Below are 24134 nucleotides of genomic sequence, written 5' to 3' on the forward strand. Positions count from 1 at the left end.
TTTAATAAAGTAAAAACGTATTATTTTAGATTATTGACTTAAATGTCTGTGCCATTTATTGACTTAAATGTCTGTGCCATTTATTGACTTTATGGATGGTACGTTTCATAAACAATATCACCATTTTATTAAAGTATGAAGCTTGATAAAGCCACAATATAAAGGCTAACCTGGCATGCTTCAGTATACAAACTATATGATAACACAACACTAAAGACCACCAAACTGTACTTTTAAATGTTAATGCATGACTTTTTCTGTGTTTTTGAATTGCAGCATTGTTGCTTTGACTTCCCCTTTATTAAAAACATTGCTTATTGTTACAACTTGGATGTCTGAACTTCACTGCAGACAAATATTTGTGCAGAGTTTCACACCACAACTTGGTTTTCACATTATTCTGTTGAAGGAGGAAAGTTTCTCTGTGCTCATCTTAAATCTGAGTGCAAGACGTGTAATTACAAGAAGATGTTGTAACTTGACAACGAATCTGGAAGCCAGACGTGGTCAAATATGCAACTTACACAAGTGTGATGTGGAAACTTCAAACCTCCAGTGAGACTGGAAAATATTTGTACAATTATGTCTGGATTTTTCATTAAAAGAAGGAGGAGTATGCAATCTTTGGAATTTAAAATGAGGTATTTGAACATTGTTTGGGTGGAAAACCACATCAGACCAAGACAAACACTCATACTTACATACAGCATAAATACATACATATATGTCTTAAAACATACATTTTCTTACAGTAAACTTTAGCATATGTATGATTAAATTAAATTAAACGTTTTAAGACTTTCTCTGTATTTGGTTGAGGGTGCTCAATAAGGCAACTTCCAATCAATCATGCTGATATGGACAAAAAGTGTTCAATCTTAAATTTGGAGGTCCCTAACACATTTTTTGTGACTTAATTCTGATGTTGTATATTTGTACAAACCATAGGTACAAACCGACACTGCCACCTTGTGTTGAGAAAGTCACATTTAATCTCCTTTTAGACATTATCCACCCTGTATGAATGTTAACAAATATAACTGTACAGTATTTTTAAATTACGCTTACATTCAGTGTAAAATCATTAATGTGAAGGAAAACGTAATTTGTTATGAATGTAAATAAAAACATTTAGGCCACGCCCACCCGTCACGAGCGAACACATACGGAAGTAGCTCAGAACTTGTCAACAAGAAGGCCGACTGACATGGTAACGTACACGGTTCCTCTTCTTTTTTTTTGCATTTTATCGGGTTTTTGCTGCTTCTGACCTACATGTTGTGAATTCCTTGGGTGTTTAAACTCTTTGTGTCGGACTAGGAAACATTTTCTTGTGGTGTCGACGCCTAGAAAAGGCCTTTAAACGAAGACAGAAAGTGAGGATTTTAGCTTTAGCAGTTAGCTCGGCAGGAAGCTAGCTTTTAAATCTCTTGTGACTGAGGACGCCTCCTTCTCCTTCAAAGCTAAACTATGTCTAAATCGTATTTTAGGACATTATCTTAACCTGTCAGGGAACTGACGTAGTTAATAATCAAGCCCATCACGTGTCCCTAATAATTTCACTTTACTCTGAATCATGGAGATAACGTTATTTGGAAACTATTTGTGTGGCGAGGATTTCGTCTCGGAAATGCTAGGCGTTATTGTTGGGAGGATTATGGAAAGGAAGTTAGCACACAGTGAAAACACAGTGTTCAGGATAAAAATAACTTTCAGAGGCCCCATTAACCATATCCATGTATTGTTTTCCTGCACGGATATGTAATAGTAATGGGTTGATTATACATAATACTGTTTGATCACTTTTTGTGTGCCCTGGAGTGTATACCTCAGTTTCAAACAATCCACTTTACGCTTATTAATCTGATAAATATGCCAAACGAGGAAGTCCCACAAAAGTGGAAGTTAATAAAATGAATTAGCAGTGTATGTGTTTAACTAGGAAACACTGAAGTGGTTCATTTAAAATGGTATAATTCTCTCACTGATGTTTTATTAATGAAAGTTATTTAATGTGTTTTGTAATCTGTTATCTTTAAATGTCGACAATCATTTTGACATGTTTCCACAGTTTAAATGTTCTTTTCAATCGCTTGTGTTGTCTAAAAATGAGTTCAGAACCCAAATAATTGAGTGTAAATGCTATTACTCATGTTTGATAAGTATTTGTCTTGGTAAAACTGAATCACATCCTAAATGAATTGTCATGAGTATTTCAGCCCTTTTCATAGCTATTCAATTAAATGTTGGATTGTTTGTTGCTATGGGGAAAAGAGGGATTACATTATGAGCTCTAAAGGGTTAACTGTTTTATGGCTGACAACTAAATCTAGCACACCTCTCAATCATCGTCTTTCCCTTCACAGGTGAAGTCTTCCTGAACAAACCTCCCAAAATGGCTTTTCTTTGATGTTTTAAAAAAAACCTTTTAAGTCTTTAGCTTTTATATATTTTAGAGGAGAAGCTTTACCACAATGACCTTCACTTACAGCTTCTGTGCGCACTTAGTTTTCACCCTAACAGGTACGTGAATACACACTTATAATAATAATGTTTTACTGTCAAAGTATTTTAAATGTTTATCAAGCAAAGGTCATGACACTAATGCCGTACACATGCTGATCAAAGCACTTGCCTGACTGGTTCTGTTTTTGCTTCCTTCCCTCAGCATGCAGCCGATTCGGGCCCACCTTCTGCGCCCGTAAGGAAACTATCTCGTCAGCTTTTTAATCTCATGTTTAGACTGTGGATGAAGGGTTTTTCAATGACACTTTCTAGTTAGACACTTCTCTCCAAACAATAGATTATATTTTACAGTACTTTGACTAGGGCTGTGCGATTATGGCAAAAATCATAATCACGATTATTTGGGTCAATAATTGATATCACGATTATTTTGACGATTATTCATTGACCATTTATTGAACTTTAAAACAAATAATATTTTACCAATAAACAAGATCAACAAATATGTTGGAGCGCACTTCCAAAACCATACTAAACATATATTATTAATATGATACATAAAAATAAATTAGACCAAAATAAATGAAATCAAATATGATGCAGTGCACTGTCACAACCTACTGAAAACTCCTTAACATATAGCCAACATGTTGGTAAAACATATTCAACATATTCCACTCAGTTAAACGTTGAAGGCTGGCCAACCGTCATGGTCCAGAAGTAACAGGAAATAAATGTTGAACTACAATTTAAGACCAAATAAAAATGTTTAGGCCACCATGGCAAATGCTGGTAGGGCTGCTCATGTCATCTCTTAAAGATGTTTTGCAAGAAACACCAGCCTGTTTACATGGTCTGGTTTCAGAGATGAGCGCAGGCAGGTGACGATATTGCCACCTGTACTGAAGACCCTCAGCCACGCCCCGACACATGGGGTGACGCCGGCCAATCACAAAGCTTTGATGCGTTCAAGTGCATTATTCTGGCACAGGAAGATTATGTTACAGGACATTAACGATAAAACAGAATATTGTTGTTCTATTTTTAGACACATCTCGCGATCGACTGGTTGGGCAACCCTGGGCTAGACCATAGGTCTGTTGTGGTAGCAAAGTATTCAGCTGAAGCCACATCTCTCTCAACTTCCCCACGGCATTTGTCATATAGCGCAGGCAGCGCAGACCTGCTGAAATAATACCGAGACGGCATCGCGTAACGCTTGTCCAACGTGTTGACAAGTTGCTTAAAGCCCTGGTTGCTAACAGTGCTAACTGGGCACATATCTTTAGCGATGTGAAATGTAATGACAAAGTAGGCTACTTGCAAATAGTGGAAATAGTTTTACCCTTCTTTTTAACGAGTAGCTGCTCTTGTTCTGACATCTTCGCTCGCGCTGAACACTCACAACACCTGTCACTCCCACGTGGCCGAGTGGGCTTTTAGGGAGGGGCGATTAAAATACGATTAATTGCACAGCCCTAACTTTAACCTCTTTAATGGTCACACAGCGCACACAGTGAGATGTGTTCTCTGCATTTAACCCATCCAGTACCAGGAGTCTAGTACTCGGAGCAGTGGGCAGCTATTGCACAGCGCCCGGGGAGCGAGAGGGGAAGGGGGGTGTCCGGTGCCTTGCTCAAGGGCACCACGGCAGGGCAGGAGGTGAACTGGGACCTCTCCAAGTAGCAGTCCACACTCCACATTTTAGGTCTGGTCTTGAACCGGCGACCGTACGGCTCACAGTCCAAGCCCCTACTGACTGAGCCGCTGCCGGACGACACTGTCTGATAACTTTATGCTATATTGGTGAAATTAAAAGCAAAGATAGTCTCCAACACGCCACCGGTTTACACCATACACTTAAAAATACCCTATTATGCCCTTTTTCTAGCTTTTTATATGTGTATGTTGTGCCTCTACTTTAATGTTCAAAATGAAAACCCAGAAAGTATAATGGCGCCTCTTTTTAAAGCTTTAAGAGAGGATCGTTTTTTGTCATCCTAAGCTTTTCTCCTTTCTCTTAATGTCCTTCAGCCAAATGTGGGGGTTCCCTCCAAGTGTTGGACAGCAAAGAGGGTGAGATCAGCAGTTCTACGTACAGCAGCTGGTCGTTCCACTATGGCTCTCTGTATGACTGCTGGGTCATCAAGGGCTCTGAAGAAGAGCCCATTGTTCTCAGGTAAAGAGGCCCCGAGGGAGTTTGAAATACCAGAGACATTATTAGCTGTGAATCAGAGGCCATGTGGAAAGTGCTGAATGTCTTAACTTAGCGAATCATGTCTGGGGTTAAGATGTATTGTTATGAATGGCCTAGCAGTGGGCAGTAGAAGCTCTTTATTGATAACAATCAGATGGGAAGACTCACTGCATCTACTCGTTGCATTTTTATGAAACTGAGGTTGTGTGTCTCTTCTCAGCTTTTCCCAGTTTGAAACACGGTGTAGGAAGGAATGGGTGTCGATAAAATCATCAGCTGGCGGCGAGGCGATTGTACTCTGCGGCTCCAAGCTGCCGCAACCAATGGAGTTCCCGGGGGGAAACATTACAGTGATGCACCACTTCCTTCCGCAACGGTACCCTGTGTCGTCTTTCCGCTTGAACTACGCCAGAGGTACGATAGCGCTTTTTAAAAGAAAAGGGAAAACGTTTATCTCTTAGTAATATTTCAGCAAATTCTAGTTCTACTTGTGGTAATGCAATCTTAGTTCCTCTCTTTATCTTTCTACACCCACAGACTATGATGAATGCCCAGTAAGTTCTTTCGAGTGCCCGGGGGGGGGGCGCTGCATCCCTTTCTCTTGGCGCTGTAACGGCCAGGTGGAGTGTCTAGGTGAAGGTGCGGGCCAGGGCGACGATGAGCAGGGCTGTGAGGCAGAAGAGGAAACCTTTGAGCCAACAAAGCATGGCCTCACACAGACAGAAGAGACTCACACGGAGAGTAACCGGGACTCTGACAAGCCTTTCCTGGTAGATAATGAGTCTGACCTGTGGGAGCTGCTGAAGGAGAGGGAGGAGGAGGAGGCCAGAGTGGATCGAGTGGTGGCTCACACCCACAGGCAGCCCGCCGTGACGCCCACTCCCATCGAATGGCCCTGCGGAGGGCTCCTCCAGACCTTCTACGGGACCTTTTCCCCACCTGCCCTCCGGGGCCCCCCGCTGCTCTGCGTCTGGACTCTGGACCCTCAGGACTCGAGGCCCCTGAGACTGGACCTGCAGCAGCTGGTGCTCGGACACGGGGACAGACTCTCCATCTACAACAGAGAGAAAGGCAAAGGAGACATTATTAAGATTGTGAGTTCCTTAAAGTAGGAGATGTACCAAAATGTTATACACTAGAGCAGGAATGAGTTAGCATTTACCACGTCTGGTTCCCTTGCTTTAGAGTCAACTAAATGTATTGTTGATTAGAAGCCTGAAGCTTAAGAGATGCTTGGTCTACGACATACAATAAGTCAGTAATACCACACAAGGCGGGAAATAAAAAGTGTCTTATTTAGACTTCTTAATATTATAATGCAGAGAAACTAGCCACCTTTAGCTTAGTGCCAGTGACAAGCAGCCATATAACCGTGCTGAATTTCGTTAGCTTTTTACTTCTGGCATTTACGCTTCAACTTTTTTTTACAGTTGTTAAAATGTGGCGATTATCCTGGTGAACAAAACATAGAAGTAACATTAATGTACATTACGTCATGTATTTTCTGCAATATTTCAAAATCCAATGAAAATATCCTGTTGCTTTTTGAGTGATGTGATGCTTACTTCTGGGTTGACTTTAAAAAAAGACGTCATCACTGCACCACTATATTAGAGTCTACATAAAAACACTATTTAAAAAGGGCTTTGGGCAACATGACATTAACCTCCTGCGCTTTGACAGATCACCAGCGCCTCTAATTACAAATCGGTCCAAGTGGAGTCCCACACCGGCCTGCTGTCGATGACCTACGAGACTCTTCCCGAGTCGGAGGGGAACGGCTTCAACGCCACGTTCCACGTCGGGACGTACTGCCCCCCCTGGGAGGGTCGGTGCGGGGGGGCGGCGGGAGGGTGCTTCACCCAGGAGCAGCGCTGCGACGGGAAGTGGGACTGTGCCGAGACGGGGAAGGACGAGGAGGGTTGCAGAGGCTGCAGCCCCAACCAGTTTGCGTGCGGATTGGCAGGTCAGAGGTCAGTGGCGTCCAGTCGCCTCGCCGGGATACCGGTGTGCTACCCGGTGACGGAGAGGTGCAACTACCAGCTGTACTGCGCTGACGGCGGCGACGAGAGGGACTGCACCGTGTGCCAGCCCGGGACCTTCCACTGTGACAGCGACAGGTTGGTCTGTGTGTGTGTTTGTGTCAGAGTTTCCGTTTGCTGGTCAACATGTCCGTTAAAGTTTAAATCTTCCGGTCAAAATGAGAAAAGTGCCGGTCAAAGGTGTTTTTTGTTATTTATTGAGCTTTAAAACAAATTGATATGATTCGATATTAAACAAACTAATTATAGTAGATTAACTACATTATTCAAAAGTGTACAGTAATTTATAATAACACGGGAATAATAAACGGAGCGCTCTCTCTCTCTCCTGACAGCCCGTCAGTATCATGCAGCTCGCGGATCAGTAATGAGTGACCCGACAGTAAAACTAAACGTATCTATAACTAGTTTAGGTAGTTTGAGAGGTCATTAAAATAGCTATGTGTGATATTCTAACCTGAAGTGTTTGTTTTGTTCCGCTCACCGCTGCAGGTGATTATGCAGAGCTGCGTGTCGACTCGTCAGCAGCAGCTGATCTCTCTCTCCCGCCCCAGATTAGACTTTACTCGCGTTTATGGCCATATCGATCAGATCTAGCTAGTTCTAGCTAATGATAGGACTACCTGCTTATCAAGACACCTAAACAATAAGTGTCGCTATGCAACTGGGTGAGGCCACAAAGTATAGCGCAGCATTATGCATTTGTTTACATGCCCACCGGAACCCCGAGGCATTACCAACAGATCAACGTACAATCAACCCATACAGGACATCTCTTTCTCCACATTAAGTGTTAGACATTAGAATTGACTATTCTTGTCTGTCACATAAGTGTGGCATTGTGCTAAGGGAAAATGATTTTGACCGGAGAGATTTAGATGTGCTGGTCTTCAGCATATTTTACTGTGTGTGTGTGTGTGTGTGTGTGTGTGTGTGTGTGTGTGTGTGTGTGTGTGTGTGTGTGTGTGTGTGTGTGGTGTGTGTGTGTGTGTGTGTGTGTGTGTGTGTGTGTGTGTGTGTGTGTGTGTGTGTGTGTGTGTGTGTGTGTGTGTGTGTGTGTGTGTGTGTGTGTGTGTGTGTGTGTGTGTGTGTGTGTGTGTGTGTGTGTGTGTGTGTGTGTGTGTGTGTGTGTGTGTGTGTGTGTGTGTGTGTGTGTGTGTGTGTGTGTGTGTGTGTGTGTGTGTGTGTGTTGGCTCAGAGGGAACAGCTGTCTCGTTTTTATTGCTTTAATCTGTTGATTTATTTCCGAGATAAATGGATATCAAAATCCAAGGTCTTTCAAAGGTAGTTCGGTCAGTCAAAGAGCCAAAGATGTTCACACTTGACTATAACATAAAAATGAGAGAAGTAGAACAAATCTTTATTTGAGAGGTTAGAAACTGAATTCTGCCATTTATGCATGAAAGATTTGTCCATATGACAAACGATTTTTCTATCAATTGACAAATCTGTTTGTCTACTACTCAATTGCAACTCTAGTAATTATTTTATTAATTTCTTGACCTTAGGAAAAACAGTTGACACCTCCAGCTTTAGATGATTTGCTCACTAGTTATGGAACTGAACATGTTTAAACTTTCAGAGCTCTAGGACTTAAAGCTGCTGTTTGAGGTCTATCTGGAAGCCATTCAGCTACTTCTGTTTGGTTTCTGTCAAGAGATCTCAAATGTTATGTGTCTTCCTGTGGTGAGGTGAGCTAAGTATCAGTGAGTGTGTGTCTTGGTTACTGTGTACTGTGTGTGTGAGTCAGGGTGTGTATGGGATTCGACTTTGTATTTTGAGGGTGTTGGGTTGAATTTACCACTCTTTAAAACATAGACATTCTCCAAAATTAAGCGCTGACAATGTGCCTTATGTTTCCATTTTGAGACAAGATATACTTTATTATCTCTTGCGGGAAATTTCACACACAGCTGACCTGAAAACAACCAGTAGCAATAAGGAAGTAGTTGTACACAACAAAACACACTTGTCTTGTTAGACAAAGGTAATAAATACATGGCCATTATAAAAACGAGGGAATAAATCATACTAGATAATGCAAAAACAAATGTAACAGTGCCTTCTTGTTTGTGAACTACAAACATTAGGGATTAACTTGATGTCTTTTAGTTATATTATAGATTCAGAATAAAAAACGCATTACTGCAATCTTTTGTGCCCTAAGGCTGTTTTGAGATCGATGTGATTGTATTATAATGCCTAGCTTTGGAATTTGCACATTAGTTTAATGTGTAACTGAGTTATTCCCGGACACAAACACACACACACACACTCACACTCACACTCACAAACGGCCCGTTGTCCCGCCTGCAGGTGTGTGTTTGAGAGCTGGCGCTGTGACGGCCAGGTGGACTGTAAGGACGGAACGGACGAGCTCAACTGCACCGTCATCCTGCCCCGCAAGGTCATCACCGCGGCAACGGTTGGCAGCCTGGTGTGTGGGCTGCTGCTGGTCATCGCCATGGGCTGCACCTGTAAACTGTACTCGCTCAGGACCAGGGAGTACAGGTAATCACACTCTAACACCAAAGCAGACACTCTGCCCGTGACTTAAGTTTTTATTGCATATCTACACTGTAGCTGTGCATATCACAACAAAGCCCTTTGAGCATTTAATACATGTTTTCGTCAAATGTATGCAGCCTATAGGGATCTCTTGTGACTATGCGTTATGCTAATAATCTCAGAAAGTGAGTCACAAGACTGTTTTCCTTACTAGCTTTCAATTAGTTGTTGCTATCGCTACCAGACAACACTTGTCAAACACACAACAGAATGTCTCGCAACAGCACAGCCATTACACGCCGTGCTTGACTCTTTATTTGTAAATAGTCAGCTTTCCACATTGTATGCTGAAGTTTTAAATTATATGTTGTCTAAAAGCTAAACTTCTCAACCATGTGCAGCATATTTATAAAGTAAAAACAATCATGTATATAAAGATAACAAACTAAAGAGTTTTACTGTAATCTATATGTGCACTTTTTAAGTTCTTCATATACATTATTATATTTTTTTAATGTGGCTGTGTCCTAATGCATCTGTTTGTCTGCCAGCTTGTTTGCCCCAATCAGCCGTCAGGAAGCAGAGCTGATCCAGCAGCAGGCTCCGCCCTCCTACGGTCAGCTGATCGCTCAGGGCATCATTCCCCCAGTGGAGGACTTCCCCACAGAAAACCCCAACGAGGTGAGAGAGAGAAAAGCACCACAACAACTAGAAAAGTCCCCATTTTGTTTGTACTGCTACCTGATGAACTCATTGTCATTTCACCTGGAGCTTCTGATGTGAAACCTGTCAAGCGCAACAATTTAAGGCGTAGATTTCTTTATATCGTTGAATGATTTCCTGATGCTGAAACCATTTGTCTTTTTGTTTTAAAGGACACCAAAAGTCCCTTTTTTAGTGGCACCTTAAAGTACCATGAAATCTTACCACAGTGGGATTTGAAGGCGAAGTAAACACTTCCCCTAGTCTTGTAAAGGACCATGACAAATCACCCTATTTGCTTAAAATAGAGCAAAGACATGATACTTATTCATGGAGAAAAGAAGGCCAGACTGCGGTGGAGCTCGCCCTTCAGCCGAACGGAGCACGCTGTCATATAGACTTGGTCTTGTTTTATCTACACATGCTCTACTTTAACAGCCGTATGAATCACCTGAAGGCTCTGCGCTGATGTAGGAAGAGTGTAAAGATAGTGCTGTTCCTACGTAGACTCACACTGAGGTGCTTTATTATTGGTTGCTGAGGACAGCTGAGGTCATGGAGACGGAGGGATTAGGTGTTTAAAACAAAGCCTGCTCTGTTTGATGGGATTCGGCCAAGCTACATACCAGCGCTTCGGTTAGAAGACATTGGTGGCGGTCAGGAAGATTTGGACGTCTTTGTTGACTATTGAGCTTTGATAGAAAGGTCATTATCAAGGCATTTATATATATATAAGTTTTATTCCAACTCAAATCCAACTTGTCCCACCAATAGACTTGGGCATAATGCAAAAAGAACATGTTTCTGTACGCCTGTGCAACGGATGAGACGGGCTAGTGCTGACTCGTCTTTAAAGCCTATTTTGAATACACTTCAAATTGGATTCAGGGGGATTTATTTTCACCGTACTTAATGACTGGAGAGATGTCCACGGGGAGGCAGTGGATAGTGCGTTGGTGTTCGGATCAGGGGAGCACAGGTTCAAATCCCCTGATTTGAGACACTTCACCCCAAATTGCTCCTGTGGGGATTGTCCACAGTATTGAGTATGTAAGTCGCTTTGGATAAAAGCGTCTAACAAGTAATGTCTATTTGTCAGACTTAAACAGATTTTCAACGTCTGGTAAATAATGGCGGAAAGTACAGCGACATACGTTGAACTTCTTGTGATCTAAATTGTATGACTTGGTCTGGTATTTCAAAGGAATTACCATTTTAGGATGTCAAGAAAGATTTTTTTAATAACTAATTGTCTCTTTCCGTCCCCTGTCAGGCGTCGTCTCTCTCTCTGAGGGGGATCCTCCAGCTGCTCCGTCAGGACGCAGCGAGCTCCCCCCACCGCCGGCGCCGGCCCCGATTCATCCGCAGGGCCGTCCGTCGCATGAGGAGGTGGGGCTTAATCCCCCGACCCCCGTCCAGGCCGAGTCAGACGACCGGCTCCGCCCAGCAGCAGTCGGACGCCCCTCCCTCCTCACAGGAAGCGGCTCTCTCCCCCCCACCCAGCTTCTCGTCGGCCGTGGAGGCGGTCAACCAGCCGGTGCCGCAGAAACTGGGATTAATGGCTCAGTCGGAGCAGCATACGCAAGAAGCATCGCCTCCTCCTCCTCCTCCTCCTCCTCCTCTGATGCCTTCTCCGCCCCCAGCATCGCCCCCCCCACCTCCGTACGCCCCCCCGGCTCCCACCCACCTCGCCCCCCCGGTCTACGCCCCCCCCAGCAGCCCCTCTCTTGCCTCCATCTTCCACACACTGGGACTCAGCATCTCCCTCTTCAGAGCCCCCCCCTCCTCCTCCGCCAACTCCATGCCCCTCTCCGCCTCCCCTTCCTTCTCCTCCTCCTCCTCCTCCTCCTCAGATGACGAGGTTCTTCTCATCCCGCTGATGGAGGACACCACTTCAGAGGACGACGTGCCCATGCTCACCTGAAAGACTCCTCCTTTGATCTCCTTTCACTCACTAACTGAAACCCAGTCTTTCCACATTAGTTTGAACTGAAGCACAGGAGTGGTGAGACTCGGCCGCACGGCACAAGTCTGGTGCCTTTTTAATGAAATAGCTTTGAGATGGATTTGATGACTTATGGAATCAAGTATTAGACCGTTTTATTTGACGAAAAGCATGGCTGACGTATGTCTGAGTGGATTGGATGTGTACTTAATTCTAGGCTGCACATTGAAGGTGAACTTTTGCACAGAAAAATCTTCCCTATCAAGAAACAATTTATTACCGTCAGACTGAATGGTTGGTTGATTCTCATTCACAGCATTAACTTGGATGTCTCACTTTGGGATGCGCCTCCCTGCGTATCCCAAAGTGAGACATCTCACTCGTTCTGCTCTGAGAATTTAGAGTAGGTTACTACTTACTGAAGTAACCTATTTTAGAAGACGTGAAATAATTATGTTTGTATGACTGCAACTGTGTGAATGCATTTGCGTTTTAGTCGTACATTGACAGTGGAGTATGTTCATAGACATGGATTGTCTCCATACTTCGGCCACTTGCATCCAGTCTCATGTTATATATATCAGAGAAAATTCTAAAACAGATTCCCCTATTTAAGTGCCTTTTTGACAAGTTTGATTCCTGAGATACACACTGCACACCAAAACACACACGTTATCTCACACCACAGCACGCATCGACACATCAGTGGCTTCATTATAATGTGAACAAAAAACACAACTCTTGCAAGCTGGCAATAACTGTTTGGGACCCCTATTTTAGTGAGCAGTAATGTGTTTGGAGTCTACACACACCTGTGTATTATCTATCCCAAGTGAATGTATGTAGTCGATAGCAAAATGTGTCAAAAGACAATCTCTTCGGTGCCTGATTTTAGGAAGTGTGTGTGTGCATGGGAAAAGGAGCCCTAAGGAAGAAAGGGGCCCTACATTCACAAAACCTCAAGCTCCATCCCTCGAGGGGAAAACCATCACATTCTGTTACATTTGTGGCTCGCCATTTTATTGTACATGTTACTGTGTTTTTATTTCCTTTTTAAGTCCTGTTCTGCTTTGATGAATGTACTGGGGTCGATGTGGAGCAACCGGATGTTTTAAATTTGCAATGTAATAAGGTAAATGAGAGAGAAAGTGATTTTATGGTTTATTAGGGTCAACTTCACTGTATATAAGTAAAAATGTGGCTGAGATTAAACAATTTGCACTTTTAGGTGTTGGGTATTGTCTGTTTTGTGTGTGTGTGTGTGTGTGTGTGTGTGGTGTTTGAAGACGCACCTCACACCTCGGTGGCAGTTGTTGCATTGTGCTTTGTATTCAAAAGTCCTGTTGAGATTCACAGAGAAAGCTTTCAGTGGTTTCAGAAGCTCAGATCATCACTACGGTGCGCAGGGTTAAAGGAGCATGCCGATAACATGAAGAAGGAAGTAGACTACTCGATCATGGCAAGGTAATTAAGGTTTTCATTCTTTGGTGATGAAAGGTTAGAGCTGAAATCGTCTCTATACCTAACAGCTTCTTCAGCAAACACATGGCCTTTCCCCATATTGTGGAGCCATTTAAAATTCTACCCCAAAATCTACTTTGGTGTGTATTATTGAAATATTCTTATATTGCCAGATAACCGGCTTCTTACTTTGAGTCCAGCAAATTACTTATAATTTGAAAGCGCTTTATTGGCTGTAAAAGTTCCCCATGTCAAAAACCTAATATTTAACATTTAAAAATGTTAAACGAAGCTATTAGATATGTAATAGCGTTACAGCCTATGTCCTTGGTGTACGAATGTAAGAGGAACAAATTAAAGTTGCGCTATCTTCACATTCAGTATTTAGTCCCATATTTTCTGTTGAGTTTGGGAAAAGTTATATTTGCATTCATTGGTTTGACATCATTTACAAGATATACTTAGAGTTTGGGGTTGAGGATTTTAAATTTCCGAGGTAAAAAGTCTGGGTTCCTCCCTAATGCTAATATTTGACGAGTTTTATTTGCTAACGTGAAGGTCTAAATGTTGTTGAAAGCAGTCTCCACATTACTAGAAATACAGTTCTTCCAGAGAATGTGCTCATAACATTCGCTTCTGAATATCGAAATGGTCACTTTACTAAGATTAACAGAATAGTTTGGAGCACTAAATAAATGAATGTCCTTCAGTTTAATAAAGCTCCACGTCCAAAATGTCTAACAACTCCTCATCCTCGCTGTGACCCTGAAAATAGGTCGCAGCTATAATTATGGTTTCCCCTCCGTCCCGGAGGCTCTGGGTGTTGGTGGTGATGTTGGTGGAGCTCCCTGGAGTCCTGCAGAAGTGCATCTTTGACGAAGTTCAGACCCAGGCCAGGGTGGTCCGAGCTGCACCCACTGACCCCATCAGCCCACCCAACGTGCACCCGCTAAACACCAATCCTCCAGGACGCAGGGCCTCAGTGACACACAGTAGAAGCCTGAGAAACATGGCCCCGCCCACTCCTGCCTCCCCACAGCCAATCAGAATCAGAACCTGGAGTCCAGCAGAGAGCCACAGCCTATCAGAGGCTGAGAAAGAGAGGATGGAGGCAGCGGTGGAGGAGGCTGTGAGGAAGGTGTCCTCCTTACTGTCAGGTGACTAACAGAGAACACACACACACACACACACACACACACACACACACACACACACACACACACACACACACACACACACACACACACACACACACACACACACACACACACACACACACACACACACACACACACACACACACACACACACAAAAGCTAACATCTATCATGATCTGTTTCCATAGTGATCAGAGTAGCAGGTCCTTTGCTGCTCAGCAGGGACGTCAATAAATACTGCAAATTCCTCTGGAGGAATTCAAGTACTGCCAACTACAACAGGTGGCTATACAGTAAAGGACTGTGGATCTGCCTTATATTTAAGATTATCTTTGTTCAAACGTTTCATGACAATATATATTCTTTCTGAAATGTTTTTCTTTTACAAATTGCTGCATCAAATACGTTTCTCAAATTACGGAAAAAGATGTATGCTGCAACTGGAAAATCCTCAGAATCAAAGGAAACAATGTCAAATATCAGCACCAAATTATTTCTAAAAATAAATGTATGATGCATATTATGTTTGTGTTTGATCACCCATCTTTCCTCTTTCACCAGGTGCTCATAAATGAAGGGGAGATGTTATGAAAGTTTTAAAAGTTAGTTTTCTTCCTTCAGGTGTGGTCGAGCCAACAAAAGCTACAGATCTGAGACCTGTCTGGATGTGACTGTAAGTGTCAGATGTAGTTAGTGTATTCCTGTGGTAAATGTATGCAATATGTACCTGTTCACATAAACAAAATAAAGGTTGCCATGCTTGATATCACCAGATCCCAGATGATCACCTGGCTGGATGTGATATTTCCCCAGAGGCTGAGTCACCTCTCAGGACTGAGCTCCGTCCTGAAGGAGCTGGACTCCCCGACACCGACTTCCTGCTGTACCTCCTCCTACAGGCCACGGACAGGTGTAGAGCAGAGGTAGAGCTTTGACTTTAAAACATAATTATAAAAGATAATGTTTAAAGTGTACACTTGGGACATTTTAAAGTAAGTAAAATATAGTGAAACAAACATAAAAAGATACCAGCTGACTGGTTCCACTATTACCACAAGTATTCCCCTTATTTGTTCACATGTTATGTAAAGATGTCTTGCATAGTGACCCCATCTCATAAAAATAGCACAGTTGTATTGCTGCCATTTCAAGTGATAACCTTTGTTTTACGTCCTTTAACCCCCTCCCAGCCTAGTGTGCTGGCTTACGCTGTCCACTGTCAGACGGACGCTGATGGACGTCCTGTGGCCGGGGTGGTGGTCCTCTGCAGGGACCGGCTGACCGGAGCCACATACAGCCACCAGGCTACGGTACAGGTACCACTAAACAAATATGTAACTAATACCGTATCTATATTGCACGGTGATGTGTTGAATTGTGCGTGTTTGTCTGTTTTCCAGACTGTGATCCACGAGCTGCTCCATGCACTTGGTTTTTCTAAAGATCTCTTCCACACCTGGACCGACTGTTCCTCCAAATCTCAAGGTTTATAAAGATATTCAGATCGTTTTATATCACTGTATTCCATTTGTATTCATTTTGTGATGGTAAATGATGATCTACTATTGTTTTATTGCCTTCTTTGTTGTGTTATTTCACATGTTGTGCAAGTTAACAACATTTAAAAAAGGTGTGGATTTATTCTGGTAGAGCTGAATTGAATATTTGTGGTAAAAAAACAAAACAATAATCTCTTCCTTTTTTTTAAACGTAACTTTACTTTTAATATAATAATACTTTGATATGAATAAAGTAAAGTACAGGCTAGAAAACAATCTTTTATTTTTATTTAAGCTACATAAAAAGAACAATAAAGTAAAAAGCGCTTGAATAATAATAATAATGATAAACTATTTGAAAAGTCACTTTACTTGGTGAAATAATGAATTTTCAGCACAACAATCAAATAAAATCAGGTTAATTGAAGTACAAAAACACAAATACAGGACAATAAAATAGAACACATTTTTTTAAAAACACATAATGCACATGAGCCAACATTTTAAAATATTGGCAAAATAGGCAAGTCTAGTTCACATTAAACATCACATGCATTTGATAAAAAATGGTTCTTCCAATGTGTGTTTTTTCTTCTTCCGTGCTGCAGGGAGTGCTGTCTGCTCTCCTCGAGGCAGAGTGACTCACTCTGATGGTTCGGGTCAGATGAGGATCTACACCCCCTCCGTCATCTCCGCCCTGCAGAGGCTCCTGGGGTCCGCTGACCCTGAGCTGGGGGGGCCGCTCGAGAACCTGGTACCGCACCGCTCTTAATCTACCTTTTTTTTCCTTCAGATTTATTTTATGCTTTCCTCATTTTTTTATTTTCACCTTCTTCCTTCAGGATGTTCCTCTGGGGAAGGCGTCCTCTCACTGGGAGGCCCGGGTCCTGCAGGGCTCCATCATGGCAGCGGTGCTGGAGGACCCCCCCGCGGTCCGGATCGACCCGGTCACCCTGGCTGCTCTTCAGGATACAGGCTGGTACACCGTGGATATGAGCCGGGCACAGAGTCTGGTGTGGGGAGAGGGTGAGGAAGATAACCCGTGATAAAATGCACAATAATGATCATAATTGCTAGAAAATGACAGGAAAGTAAACCCAGAACAGCTACAGTTGCAAGTTGATTAACACATCAAAATAAAATGACATGAATGTGTTTCTTAAAGGCGAAGGATCCATGTTTGGTTCCCTGTCAACTTGTCAGAACAAGTCCTCATCCTTTTTCTGCACTGGCAGGTACATTTTTAATAATATATATATATATATATTTTTTTTTCTACACAACAACTTCCTTTTAATCCTACATTTGCAGCACTAATGTTTGCATTGTTTCCTCTTTGTCAGTGGATCTGGGTGTCATTATCTTCACCTCCACAAGGGGGAGTGTCAGACTGATCGATACCTGGAGGGCTGTCGAGTGTACAAACCCCTCAAGAATGGAGTAGGTTGCATCTTTTATTGGAGGAAATTCTAGAGAATCATATTCTTTAACAATCCACTTCCACAGATTATATAGTAAAATACACAATTGATTTATTCATTTTGCATTGTATGAAGTCTTCTACTTGATCAAAATGTCCAAAATGAAGCATTTTCTTCACATACTTTCACCTTTTTGTCGTTCTGTAAAGCAGACATATTGGGGTCCTTTCTATGTTTGAGCCTAAATACAATCTGTGGCATTTTATCATGTTGCAGCAACACACTCTCACCCTCTGTCATCATTTTTGCTTCCAGAGTGAATGTTGGAAAGAGGAAAATGGCGGAGAAGAGGACTGGAGCGGGGAGATGTTTGGTTTTCACAGCCGCTGCTTCTTCTCAAACCTGACCAGACAGGTGTGTGTGTGTGTGTGTGTGTGTGTGTGTGTGTGTGTGTGTGGTGTGTGTGTGTGTGTGTGTGTGTGTGGTGTGTGTGTGTGTGTGTGTGTGTGTGTGTGTGTGTGTGTGTGTGTGTGTGTGTGTGTGTGTGTGTGTGTGTGTGTGTGTGTGTGTGTGTGTGTGTGTGTGTGTGTGTGTGTGTGTGTGTGTGTGTGTGTGTGTGTGTGTGTGTGTGTGTGTGTGGTGTGTGTGTGTGTGTGTGTGTGGTGTGTGTGTGTGGTGTGTGTGTGTGTGTGTGTGTAGTGTGTGTGTGTGTGTGTGTGTGTGTGTGTGTGTGTGTGTGTGTGTGGTGTGTGTGTGTGTGTGTGTGTGTGTGTGTGTGTGTGTGTGTAGCATGCCTGTCACCCAATTGAACATTAACCAACCATTTTCTATTTCAGAACCAGAGTGAGGTTCCTTCGTCCGGCAGCTCTGAGGAGGGTCGGTGTTACAGACACAGGTGTAGAGGACCAAACAGATACCAAGTCCAGGTGTCTGGCTCTGAATGGGTGGACTGTCCAGCAGGGGACACCGTTAAGGTAACAGGACATGACCTTAGTTACAGTTCAAACTACAACAGAGTCTTTCAATGGTATGTATCATAGGTATTGGAAATTAAACATCCATATTTGCTGTTATTACCTTTCCTATGTATATTGAGGAACAACTGCATTGTTGTCTTAAGGTAATATATGAGAAATGTACATGGCAGATGGATAGATAGAAATAATTGTTTATATTTCATTTTCTTTTGTCTTTTTTTGGCAAACGTTTTGGGGCATGAAGAAAAAAGTGATAACCGGAAATGAAATGAAATGTTTTAAGAAGGCTCAGCATTACTTACACAATGTTATCATATCCAATAATCACTTTTTAAATGTCACGGTTATCATCTATATCAATATATTGCCACACTCTACGAAAATCATGTGTGTGCTGACATTACACATTTTTCACTGTTAATATGACAATGGTATTCTGACGGCCTTGCAGGTGCCCAGTTCCCAGAAGAGCTCTAATCACAGAATCCATTGTGTCTTTGCTGTTTTTAACGTTCAGATAAAAGGATATCTGGGTTCAGTCCACTGTCCTGACGGGAGGTTATGTCGGTACGATGGCATCACTCCTCCCTCTAATGATGTCACTACATTTCCTGCTTCTGCCACAAGGCAAGTGCGATTTTACAAGAGACCCCTTTCAAATGTAACCTGTAACTCAAACTCAGTTACGTCCCACCTCTGCTCAAACTCACCTCACTTTACTGCTCTTTGCTCAGTGACCCGTATGAGGCTGTCCCGTCAGCGCAGGACTGGAGCTGGCCCCCCCTCAGACCCCCCGCTGAGCTGACTGCAGCCTCAGCGCTCTGCCTCACGGTGGCTGTGTGTGTCCTCTCTGCAGCCGTGGTGTGTTACAGGAAGTGTTGCTCCTGCAGGGTCCGGATCCACGCTGCCTCGGAGCATCACGCTGATCTGTAGCTAACACCGACTCCAAAAACTATGAAAAATCAGTGTTTGATTGGCTTGTTTTTCCTCAGGATAAATCCTTTATTTTTACGAGAAAGAGAAATAATTGATTCCAACAAAAAGTACATTTTTTATTATTTGTTTATGTATAGAATACAGCAAAGTCATGAGAAGGTCAATGTTTGCCAGCTGGTTTCCTATCTCATAAATAATGCTAAAATAATAGCATAATAAAAATGATATGACCAAACAAACTAAAAAAATCACTTGTCACCTTCTTCATTCCTGATGAGTTTGCATCCCTTCCAAATACTAAGTCAAAAACAAGTCTCAGATACATGAAGCACTTTACAAATAAAGCTTTTAATCCTGATACTTTCATTTGGGCGTACACAAGAAATCCAAACACAACTTTACTTTAGTTTCTGAAACCACAATGTTAAATCAACAGTCACTTTATTTCCTCTGCCACATGGGTATGGTGGTCTGTCTGGGGGCAACACCACTCGCACAACAAAAATAGAAAGACAATCTGTCCTCGTCCAGGCACTCTTCATAACACTTCAGACAAACAAAACAGAACTTCACCTTACACCGCAGACAGACAATGTATTTACATCTGCTTTTGTTGTGCTCCACCAGCAAACCACAGGTGGGACAGGCCCGGACGGAGGGGCAGCCAGAGACCCCCTTCACGTCCTTAAAGGTGATATCATGGCAGGTGTTCAGTATTTCCTGTGTCTTACTGATGCAGCCTTCATTTGCACACCGGTATGGATAGGGAGATGGACCTTTCCATTCCTCCAGACACTGCCAGCAGAATGAAAAGGCCACGTTTGTTTTAGCCGTGCATATCACGCAGCAGACCCTCAGGTTGTTTACGTCGCTCCGCATGGCAGAGCACTTGCAGCCGGGACACTGTGAAGGGAAGTTGGATGAAACATATTAAGGAGCAAATTCGTTTTCCAAGAACATTTGAGTATCATTAGTTTAGATCAGGGATGTCCACACTTTTTTCACAGAGGGCCACAAACAGAAAAATATACGAAGGGCTGGGCTCACTAGAGGTATATCGCCTCATAAATTCAGTTAGAAGTTAGCACAATCAATCCAATGTAGGTACATTATTCTTGATACTTGAAAATGCTGTAAGAAAAAAACAGCTCACAGCTCTCCAGAGGGTTTATTTTATTGTGTTGGCAGCTCATTCCTTAAAACAGAAGCTTCAGATTGATTATAATAAGGGGAAATAGGAAGGGTAGATTTCAAGGTTCTTATGTGAATTTGTTATTGGGCTTTTTTCTTATCAACCTATAATGTTAGAACATATTTTCAACTTTAATTGACTGAATTTATTTGAACATGTGGCTTATTAACACATGAATACTGTGTAATATATTTTAACATATATATTTAAGAAGGTCAATATAAGACAAGCAGAAGTTTATTAAGTCATTATACTTTTAGAATTTGCTGAGGGCTGCATTTGGCCCCCGGGCCGTAGTTTGGACACCCCTGCTTTAGATACTTACTGATTTGACGTCCAAGTATTCTTTAGCAGCTCTACTGAACATTTTCCTTTCAAAGTTTTCCATTTCTTCGGGGGTCAGAAGAGCCATTTTCCACACCTCGTCATACGGCCACTCAACATCACAGCCGGGTTGGCCACACACAAATCTGATTTCACCCTTCGGGTTTGAAAAAAGACAAATTTAAGAGATTGTTTTTTGACACATTTTATTATCAATGTCAATATAAAAGATTAACTAACACATTACCTGACCCAACTGCTGTTTACACCAGTTGGTTAGAGACATGGGGGTGACGGTATGACCGCAGGACATCTTCGCTCTGCGAGACTTGAAGTCATTGCACTCAACTACGAGAAACACAAAAAACAAATGTTACTGAGAAGCAGTGGCGGTTCTAGACCAATTTGACTGGGGGGGCCAGTTATTTTCTGAGGGGGGCACAATAAATGCAGGACGAAAAAGAGAACTAGACAGTATTAAGTAATTGCGCATAAGAAAACAATGCAATACAGTTATTGGTATTTGTTTCAGTACACTTACTTATTTCAGATAGATCTTATAGTTATTACTGTTAGCTTCAGCTTAAGTTATAGTGCAATGTTTGCACTCACACCATATTTATATAAAAATAAAGGCAATGAACAGTTACATCTCTACTTTACATAAGGGTGTCTGCACAATCTCACATTACAGCAACAAAATCCTGCGGTTTTTGGCAAACCGAGTACCAGAAAATATACATTTAAAAAAAAAAAAAAAATACTTTTCATTGTTAGGGGGGCACTTTCCCCCCTGGCCCCACCTAGAACCGTCCCTGCTGAGAAGTTAGATATATTAGAAAGTAAATGTCAGGTTCTTTGGCTACTTACAATCGTGGTCGTCTTCTCCATCGGCGAAAATAAATGTGGTGTCCTTTGGGTCATAACACTTCTCCTGCTCAGCTGTTGAATTGTTGCTCTGTTGTCCAGAATCACTCCTTTGCTCAGTTGCTAAATTGCTTGGTTGTTCAGAATCAATCGCCTTCTGTCCAGTTGCCAAGTTGTTCGTTTGCCCAAACTGTAAAACAAATGTTGAAATGACGTTAGAAAATGTCAAGGTTTACAGCGTATCTGTTGTTTTTAAAATAGTTTACCATGCACAGGTTTGTAGGCCTACTATAGTGGAGTAAATTACCGTAAACAGCTTTAGGTAAAGGGACATTCAAGAATTGGAGGACATTTTCTGTCCCACCACAAGCACTACTTGCACTTAGGCAAAATGTAAATAAAGTTGTGGAAAAAGTGTTTTTAAAATATCAATCTCTAGCACCCTCTAAACCCTTTATTTTTTACGACCTTCTTGGTGATTAACTTGCATGTCAAATATTACATTTAAAATAGGCTTTTTATTTACCTTTTGTGCTACTTTTATGTTGATACGTCTTTTGTATTGGTCAAAACCCTGCTACCAAAACCTATTAAAGGTGGGGTAGGTAATTCACTTCAGAAACACTTTTTGTGGAATGGAATGCTCTTAACATCCCGATAGCAATGAATATATTAAATGCTTTGACAATAAATACATACAAAAATGTCATCTGTGGAAGCCGTTGCGCTGTAAAAAGCACGACAATCATTTTAGCCGGCTCGGCTAAAATAACTGGATGGCCTACCTGCCTGTCAGCCTTCCATCTGTGCACAAACTTATCTCGTGCCCTCATTGGTCATGTGCGCGTTCGTGTGTGTTGGAGGAGGGGCTCTGTAATGAAGTCTGAAGGAAGGGGCAGATTTCTTCTGGTTGTGTACTTTCAAATTCTAGCGCACTCGAGCTGGTTTCTCCATTCTTACCTGATTCTTACCTATGATTCTTACCCTACCTTTAAGCACGAGGAGAGGAAGTGAAAAAACTGTAGGTCACATGACACAGAAGAAATGACATCATCAAGCCATGTGCTACTGCCATAGGTAGACAAAGGTAAGTCATTTATTTTACTTAACATATTTTCCTTATCTTTTCTCTCTTGAACGAACGTGGCCCTCTAACCAACGCAACCTTGTTACTCATATCATCAGAATAAATCATTCTTTAGTTAAAATCACAAGTTTGTCCTTGCCTTGAAGTAGCTTTACATTCTCCACTCCAGCTAGCATTAATTCCTGAGGTTCAAGCTAACATTAGCATTGATTTTCAACCCTGCTTCCCTCAATTCCACAGCATATTTTTTTACAATTCAGAATGACTTACATTTCTATCGTGCTCAGTCGTCACATCAGTGCTTTGAAAATGACTTCTCCAAGCCACATCAGTCGGACTCCTTCTTAGTTTTCGATTCCCAAACGTTTTCCTCTGTGTACCGGTCAGACTCTTGTGTTGTGCAAACGACTCCCTGTTCTTTTGCTCAGTTGCCAACCCGTTCCCCATCCCGACTCGACTCTACTCGTCCTCTTACAAAACAACAATGGCTACACAGATGATCATTGTTACCTAATGAGTCATGATATTCAGTCGCACCGTGAACACGCCCTTAAAAAAAAAATCATAAACACCTCTCACCTCAATCTTTTGAGTTCCATTTGCGTTTGCATCACCGAACCAAAACAACCACGCATACTCCTCACTGGCACATCAGGTACATTTGCGAAAATGAAAATTCAACTCCGAGTAAGTGGACCCAGAGGAGAGGAAAAGGTCATCGATGTGTGCGAAAATGAAGAGGATTTAAAGAAGATCACTGTAAAGCAGCTGAGGGAGAAGATTACTCGAGAACTAGAGATAAGTAAGTTTCTCCTTTTTATTATATGAAGATGTTTGTATTAATGCATATATAGGCTCATAGAATTGCAGATGTGTGCGTTTGGTTTAAGAACTGTTGTAAGCAAGCCCTGTTTTTTAAATTGTAATTCCTGTTCAGGTGCAGACCTCCGGATGGTGTACAGAACCAAGCAGCTGGAGGAGTCTGACCTGCTGTTATCCTATGGGATCCGACACATGTCCACCATCCATACGCTGCTTATGCTGCCCGGAGGCATAATAGGATGAAGACGCAGGGGAGAAAAAAAGACTCTTAACAACAATGACCATCATTTAAAACCAAAAACTATGAAGATTGTAATGTAAAAAACTAAGCTTTTGTGCTTGCATATGTCCTCTATCCTTTGTTTTAGGCTTAAATAAATGTCCTTAATATGCTAATGCAGTTTGGAGCATTTTATTTCTGGGGTCTAAAGTAATCTGCAATTACTAACAAACTACCAAGCTCATGACTACTACAAAAAATGCTGTATGGCGGGGTTAAATAACACAGGTTTTTTTGTTTGGGTGAAACCT

At 42.2% G+C, this 24134-nt stretch overlaps 3 protein-coding genes and 1 long non-coding RNA gene across 5 annotated transcripts; 3 read left to right on the plus strand and 1 right to left on the minus strand.

Moving 5' to 3' along the window:
• The first annotated feature begins 1152 nt into the window (after positions 1 to 1152).
• lrp10 (low density lipoprotein receptor-related protein 10) lies at positions 1153 to 13087 on the plus strand. Its single transcript, XM_034205281.1, has 10 exons — positions 1153 to 1210; positions 2367 to 2523; positions 2669 to 2701; positions 4501 to 4645; positions 4884 to 5077; positions 5201 to 5757; positions 6347 to 6783; positions 9022 to 9216; positions 9765 to 9894; positions 11189 to 13087. The coding sequence occupies exons 2-10, from the start codon at positions 2475 to 2477 to the stop codon at positions 11837 to 11839; spliced, it is 2391 nt and encodes a 796-aa protein (XP_034061172.1). The 5' UTR covers positions 1153 to 1210; positions 2367 to 2474; the 3' UTR covers positions 11840 to 13087.
• A 109-nt stretch (positions 13088 to 13196) lies between these two features.
• LOC117539176 (leishmanolysin-like peptidase 2) lies at positions 13197 to 19559 on the plus strand. Of its 2 annotated transcripts, none has more exons than XM_034205212.1 (15): positions 13197 to 13324; positions 14097 to 14478; positions 14667 to 14760; positions 15100 to 15151; positions 15252 to 15401; positions 15669 to 15794; positions 15879 to 15963; positions 16586 to 16731; positions 16820 to 17003; positions 17143 to 17212; positions 17321 to 17417; positions 17714 to 17812; positions 18235 to 18372; positions 18893 to 19002; positions 19110 to 19559. In XM_034205212.1, the coding sequence occupies exons 2-15, from the start codon at positions 14112 to 14114 to the stop codon at positions 19306 to 19308; spliced, it is 1917 nt and encodes a 638-aa protein (XP_034061103.1). In that variant the 5' UTR covers positions 13197 to 13324; positions 14097 to 14111; the 3' UTR covers positions 19309 to 19559. The 2 variants fall into 2 exon arrangements, with proteins under 2 accessions (XP_034061103.1, XP_034061104.1); XM_034205213.1 differs by having other exon boundaries at positions 15669 to 15788.
• On the minus strand, positions 19468 to 23274 carry LOC117539180 (probable E3 ubiquitin-protein ligase ARI7). Its single transcript, XM_034205218.1, has 5 exons — positions 23052 to 23274; positions 21698 to 21884; positions 21075 to 21175; positions 20829 to 20984; positions 19468 to 20214 (listed from the first exon to the last, which is right to left on the minus strand). The coding sequence occupies exons 1-5, from the start codon at positions 23226 to 23228 to the stop codon at positions 19753 to 19755; spliced, it is 1083 nt and encodes a 360-aa protein (XP_034061109.1). The 5' UTR covers positions 23229 to 23274; the 3' UTR covers positions 19468 to 19752.
• On the plus strand, positions 22620 to 23999 carry LOC117539183. The gene is made up of 2 exons (XR_004567968.1): positions 22620 to 23583; positions 23719 to 23999. It is a non-coding gene; the product is annotated as an uncharacterized LOC117539183 (long non-coding RNA).
• The last annotated feature ends 135 nt before the right edge of the window (positions 24000 to 24134 follow it).

The sequence above is a fragment of the Gymnodraco acuticeps genome, unplaced genomic scaffold (genome assembly GCF_902827175.1).
Source record: "Gymnodraco acuticeps unplaced genomic scaffold, fGymAcu1.1, whole genome shotgun sequence".
Lineage (NCBI taxonomy): Eukaryota > Metazoa > Chordata > Actinopteri > Perciformes > Bathydraconidae > Gymnodraco > Gymnodraco acuticeps.